Genomic DNA, 6,887 nt, shown 5'->3' with positions numbered 1-6,887 from the left:
CTCCCGAGGGCGGGGAGGCGGGGGTGGGTTTTCCCTCCCCCTCCTTTTTTTTCCTCTCGCTCCTCCTTGATTTTTTAAAAAAAAAAAATTATATTCTTATTATTTTTATTATTATTATTTTTGGGGAGGGGGGTGTTGGGGTGCGTGTGTGGACATGGATGGGAAAATCCGGCAGAGCCGCAGGGGCCGGGTCCAGGTCCCGGGCCCGGCGGGACCGCGTGAGGCGGCGGGAAGCGGCCGCCCGGGACCCCCGGCACCACAGCCCGTCGTCGGGCTCGGAGAAGGAGCCGAGCCCCGGCAAGGAAAACACCAGCCACAACTGCCCGCATCCCAAAAGCCAGGCGTCCACGGCGAGAAATGCCCGGCCTCCCCGGCGCCGGAGACGGGAATCCAGCTCCCAAGAAGAGGATTTAATTGACGGCTTTGCTATCGCCAGCTTCAACACCCTGGAAGCCTTGGAGGTAAGAGGTGGGACGCTCCTGGGTGGCTCGTGTCGCCCAGGAGGGGAGAAAAGGCACCCGGGATTCACGCTGTGCTCCCAGGGGTGCTCGCCTGGCCCGAGGGGGCGAGCGGGGGGAAGAGGGGGGCCGGCCGGTGCCCCCTGAAGCCCTCGCGGGTCCCCCGCAAGTTCCTGCAGGCCGGTGCTGCTGGGGCCGGCCGTACTTTTCCTTTCCGCTCCTCTCAAGTGTCAAGTGAAGAAAATGCTAGTTCACCATCTCCAGGGGCTGCCAACTCTCTGCCCAAGGTGTTTGCCTTGTATGGTTGGTTTTTTTAGTGGGGGGATAATGTGGCATGGTGGCAAACGGCTGAGCCGTAGACACAGGGCTTCCCTTCTTTCTTTTTTCTTTTTTTTGTCACCCCTCAAACTTTGTATTCGGACTGCCAAAATGTGACTTGATCTGCCTCGGGAGGTGGCTAACGAATGGCCCGTGTTTGACGTTTTGGTGGAAAAAGAGACGTTTAAATGCCTCCTAATCCCTCGGTTGTAATTCCCATTTTTGAGGTAATTGAACAAGTTCTGCGGCTCTTGTTGACTGTACGTATTTTTTCTGGTGGTAATAGGTTGGCAAAAAATATGGCTTGTCTAACTTATTACAGACAATATTTGCTGAGTAAATACTGCCTGTCTTGTCTGAGCTGAGTTAAGCAGAGCAGGAAATTTAATGTTTTCAGAGGGGCAGTGACAAGCTAAGGCTTTGGATGGCTTTGGATTTTTTTTGTTTTGTTTTGTTTGCATGAGAGGAGGAAAATTTGAGTTGGTAAGAGAGAGCACCTAACAGTTCGCTCGTGGAAGAGAGAGAATTTATATTCTGAGTAAATAGGAGCGATAACCGCGCCTTCATTCACTTTCTTCAGTATTCTGTATTCAAACAAAAATGTGGGTAATGGTTTTTGGTTTTTTTGTACGTTGGATTTCCTGTCATTCTGGTCTTTTGTCACTGGGATTACAATAAACTTTAAAATGTTGTGGCAGTTTTGACACTTCTTATTAATCTGTGTAGTGTTCATAACGTTTACAGCCAGACATCAAGGCGTTGTTTGTCAGAAGGTTTCACAAACAGGCTACCTGATTTCCAGTCCAGGCATCTTGATGTGGGCCTTTTTGTCCTGTGGTTTAGTGGCCCTGTGGCTACCAAGATTTGCTCACTCACCTTTTTTTAGTAGTGTGTTTGTAAAGTCTCTTGTGATGGGTAATACCCAGCAATCCCTTTACACTTCTGATCAAGTGCCACCTCCCTTGGCCTTGTATTTCCCCTCTGTTTCAGTGGCCACCTCATTATTGGAGGAAATACGTGGTACTTCTATTGCAATAAATGATACGGGATAAGAGACAACTAACTGGTCCGCAGCAGTATTGGGAGGTTTCTAATGCATGGCACCCTGTTTGTTGCTTGTGGGACTGGGTTGGCAAAAACTTGGTTCAAAGAACCTGACTTTCCATGGGGGGGAAAAAAAAAAATTGGCTGGGTTTCCAGTGAATAACATTGGATGTCTAAATATTGGAGTGGAAAGATGATTTATGATTAGACTTAAGGGTGATGTTTTGTGGCCTACAGCAGAATCTGTTGTGGCATATTACCTTCATATTTCAACTAAATAATATGTCTATGCACAGTTGATAATGAGAAAACTGTCTAGTTTTGTGTTGCTTTAAAACAGGTGACATAGACCCATCTGTGTTTTTGTTTTTTTTCTGGGCATGGTCATAAGTCAAGCACACATCAGCAGATAGGTCCAGTTAAACTATTGAGTTTCTCAGAGCTGTTAGTGAAGAAAGGAAAATTCATCCTCTATGAGAAATTGTAAATTTTCTACTGCGATGAGCATATTATTAGGAAATATAATTCAAATGATGGTGCAGACCCTCCAGGGCTGAAGAAGAAAATCCCACATGGTATATGGCTATCAACCAAACAATAACTGGCCCAGTTGGCATTGTGTACAAAGAAAGAGGGTGACATTAAAAAAAAAAATAAAAATCCTACCCCTTTGTTGGGGTAGGATTCTATGAAGATGCTTTATACAACTGTCCCCTCCTGAATCCAGAGCAAAATTCTTGAGAAGCACATAAAAAGAAATTGATTTCTGCAGTCTCTATCAACATGCAAGAGAGTACATGCACTTCAACATCTTAGATTTTAATTGGCTCGTCAGAATAAATAGAGTAAGCAGAATTTGCTTGTTCCTTTCATGTATTGAACTGGGAGGCACGTAATACTTGAGGTGCTTTTGAAAGCCCTGGTGATCATGTGTATTTCATAAATTCCAGTAACCAAAAAAAAAAAATTACTGTGCATTGTGAGGATTTTTCTTACAAAAGTGCAGTGCTGCTTTTGACAATGGGTAATGCCTGGCAGATTTGATGTAGCAGCAAGCAAAGGGGATTATCAAGACAAAACTGCTTTAAAGTAATGTATGCCCACATAAATAACTGAATCTGCAAGGTCATTTGGAACACTGTGAAGTAATACTCTGTAATGTACGTGACTACAACAGGTGGTTTTATTCTGGCTTTGAGAATCTGCATCTTGTATGTTGCAAGTACTCTTAAAAAAAATCTCTAATGACAGCTTAAAAATTGCATCAAGTCTGAGGACAAATAATAGAACAAAAAAGCTAGATTTAATCAACTGCTCCTTGACTTTATTAATAGGCAGCAGAATTCGAGGATGCTCTTGCTGTGTGGTGCCACCTTAACCATTTCCTTCAATTTTTAAGCCTAAAAAGGCATTTGTTTGTGTGTATGCCAGTTCTTCATTATGACCCTTTCTCATGTTGCTGTTTGGCATTGTTTTTCATTTGGTTTTACATTGACCTGTGATTAGGTTAAGATAGCTAGCTAAACTGTGGGCTTCCCCATGGAAATTAAATTGATGTATGGTTAGACAGAACTTAGAGAGAGAAACAATTTTCTCTGCCTTCATCTCAAATACTGTGAAATCCCCTTCCCCACTTCAAAAACTCTCTCTACCAATGTTCCTGTAAATAAATGGTTCTATATATACTCTTCCTGTATATTGAAGTGGTGATAGGAGCAGGCTGAACAGTGTGGCGGGTTAATGTTGCTGGTGAGGCGATAGGAGATACCCATTGAGCCAGAAAGTGAAAAAAAAATCATAAAGTAAGTGGCACTGTAGGTTTTCACTAAGCCAATACAGCATGTTCCAACTGGGTGTTTAGTATCTGAGATCTGGTGTCTCAACTTTGCATACATTTGTTTGTGATTTCATCTAAACAGCTCTCCCATCTCAAGCTGTTTGGTATCTTAATAGAGAAAGTTGTAAAATAAGTTTTGCGTCTCAAAGGAGAACCAAGCAAAAACAGTAACAAACCAACAATTTTTTTTTTTGTGGGTACAAGAAACTGAAACTGCCCTACCTTCTTTCTTATCTCTTCCCACCCCTGGCAGCCTCCAATATCCACTGTATCAATCCCTGATCAAGCCCAGCTGAAAATGCTTAGTATGTAGCCCCTTCCAGTCCCACTTTCATACAGAGTCAAAGAGTAGAAAGACCTCAACTAACAGAGGAAGGTGAAGGAGAAATATTTTCTTTTGAGATGCTCAGTGCAATGCCACTGGAAGACTTAGTTTGCGGACTGCACGCAAGAAGGTACTTGTACTGTGGGTGACAGGACTGGGTGCACGGTCAAAGAAGTGAGTGCTATGAACAGAAGAGTGAGAGAGCAGGTCCCAGAGGGTGGCCAAAGAAAATCCATGTTTGCAGGGGGAGAGATTGAAAACCAGGGGAATTTTGAACTGTATTCTGAAATGAATGGTACATACAAGAGTTCATCTATGCACTACCTTCAGATGAAGTTGCTAATTGTTCTTGAAGGTGATTGGTGAATCAGAGTGAAAAATATTAGATGAATGAGTCTGTATTTAAGGACTCTTTCTGATCATAGCTGTTCCTTTCAAGTATAAAAACTGTGTTAAAAGGGGAACTTCATCAGAATGCTAATGAAAGATCTTTGAAACCAGTTGTTCACTCAAAGCTGTTGTAAATGTTATTACTTTGTGAGAATTTTGGCTTATCAGTTTTACAGATTTAGCAAAGTTGGGAAGGTCTACATTTTTATTACTAGTATTATTTTTATTGCATGTTTCGCTTGTTTGTAGTATTGAAGCTTCTGGAGGTTTTAATTGCATTTTGTGCTGTGTCATATGCAACAAAAGGCAGACCTTGCTTAAGTTTTCGCTGAGATTACTCACAGATGACACTGCCTGTATGCACAAGCAGTGTCAGCCATAAAGGCGCACATAGTCCATGCCCTGAAGCAGTTAACATTATGACAGTTTCCCCATCTTGTTCCTTTCTAGAGTGATTTAGCAGAGGCGTAAGCTGTTGGTTGCATTTTGGTATAATGAAACCTGGAAAGCATAGTGGTGATACTAAATTTCTGGACTGAATCCATAAGTTCTTCAGTTATTATCTAGATACGACTGTTTTCACATGTATGTTGTACACTGTGCTGTTACTGTTGCTCTGATCTTTTGCTGATAAGAAAGCCAGTGTGTTTAACTGCAACTTCCTGTTCCAAAGGTTTTGTGGTAGTTCCACTGACCTAAACTACATAACTTCTAATTTATGATCATCTCCTTTTTATGTTTTGTAAGTTTCATGTCATGTTTTTTCCCCCATAAATAAGCACTTGTCTTTAAAGCAGTGATTTCCACCACTTAGTGTACTTTCCCTTGTATTTAATTGTCTTGGACAATTTGTAAAGTCAGTATTTTTAAGGTGGTAGTCTTAAAAAAATCTTCAGTGGTTTCAAAGTTATCACTAAGTGTTTTCTTTTTTTTATTTCCCCAATGGCATGTTGGATTTTACTGATTTGTTCTCATAATAGTTGACTGTTATTTGCAAATAGAAACTGACTCCTCCCCTCAAATCCAAACCTTCTGTAATTATTAATTTGTTATCTGTCAGTTTAAAAAAAGAAGTGGTATAGCTCATCTATGTAATGATGAGGTATTCCAATTAGTGTGAAGCATCTAAATGACTTGAAGAGAATCCATTGTTTACACAGAAGCACATTCTGAGGACCAACATATGTAGTTTGACTCCAGGTTTTCCACTTGCTAAAGGGTATTTGGGTAAAACTGAATGGCCTTTAAGATATAGGAATCTTTATGGAATGATCCAATGGTTCTTTCTAGTCTTAATGTCCAGTTCGTCCATTCAAATGTCAAATGTTGCCCATGGGTTTTGGACACCACAGTTTTATTATGAAGTAGTTGTGACCTGAAAGAGAAGTCTGATTAGTGGTGTGGAAATCGGCACACATGCTTGGCTTCTGAAATTTCATAATTCATTTCTGTTCTGACAGCAGTATTTTTGGCTCTGTTGCTCTATTGAGAGTTGTATAAGCAAAGGGATTCGAAGTAGACTGCAGTTCCCATTCAGATTCTGGGAACGAACTCATGCCATTTAGGCTTAGCAGAAAATAGTATAGTTAATTCCATTTCTGTAATGAATCCTTCTGTTCAATTCCTGACAATGCTAGAAAACTAAAAAATGCTGAAGGTCCTAATCCAAAAGAACCCCAGTCTTCCGTTAGAGTCCACAATTGAAAGCTACTTTACAACAAGCTAAAGTAGAAGTCAGCGGGATTATTGGGAGCTGGTTGAAGAAATAGGATGAAATGCAGGATTTCAGTGCCTCATTAATCTAATTTGTGCTGAAATGGTTAATATTTGGTTAATGACCCTTTCGATCTGTGCAAGTCCATTGTACCTTTACAGTAAAATATACATTGATGAAGGTGACTTGTGAACATGGTATAATGTGTTTGTGCCCCTTGATACTTAGTGATGTGGGCAAGGAAGTCCAAAGGGGTTCTCTCCTGGTTATTTTTCTTAACTTGGAAATTGTCTACCCTAGAAAACCCTATATACAGTGACTTCAGAGCTAATAAAATTATAAATGATTCAAGAGATTGAAACTGAAGCAACACAGGGAAACAGATTGTTAACAGTTTTGGGATTTTTTTTGTCAACACTCATTTAACTTGAACCACTAACACGTTGTTTGGAGAAGGACTCTCTCTCTCTCAAGATTCACATCGGTGTTCCTTTCCCCAACAAAAACATTTAAAAAAGAAAAAGGAAGAAAATGCTTTCTAAAATAAAGCACTTCAATATATTTTATATGTAGTAAAGCAGTAAAAATACTCTAAATCCATTTTAAAACACTTGATAGGTTGCCTTTAAGATGGCTGTCCAAGAAAAATTCAGTTGACACATTCACAAATTCAGATTTTTTTCTCTTACAGTTTGACAACAGAAATCTAGGCAACTCATTATAAGAAACATTCTTTATAATCCTGTCCTACATGAGAGAGTAGTGATGCATCTTATTAGCTTTAGGCTTTGTCTTTTGGAG

The 6,887-nt window shown here is 40.6% G+C and overlaps 1 protein-coding gene across 1 annotated transcript in view; it reads left to right on the top strand.

The window, feature by feature from the left end:
• Positions 1-139: 139 nt before the first annotated feature.
• FBRSL1 (fibrosin like 1) overlaps positions 140-6,887 on the top strand; it is a 676,121-nt gene continuing 669,373 nt past the window's right edge. The window contains 2 exon segments of the mRNA XM_014523175.2: positions 140-193; positions 195-461. Coding sequence (XP_014378661.2) covers positions 155-193; positions 195-461 — 306 coding nt within the window. The 5' untranslated portion in view covers positions 140-154.

The sequence above is a fragment of the Alligator sinensis genome, unplaced genomic scaffold (assembly GCF_000455745.1).
Source record: "Alligator sinensis unplaced genomic scaffold, ASM45574v1 scaffold748_1, whole genome shotgun sequence".
Classification (NCBI taxonomy): domain Eukaryota; kingdom Metazoa; phylum Chordata; order Crocodylia; family Alligatoridae; genus Alligator; species Alligator sinensis.
This window is presented reverse-complemented; position numbering and strand designations above follow the sequence as displayed.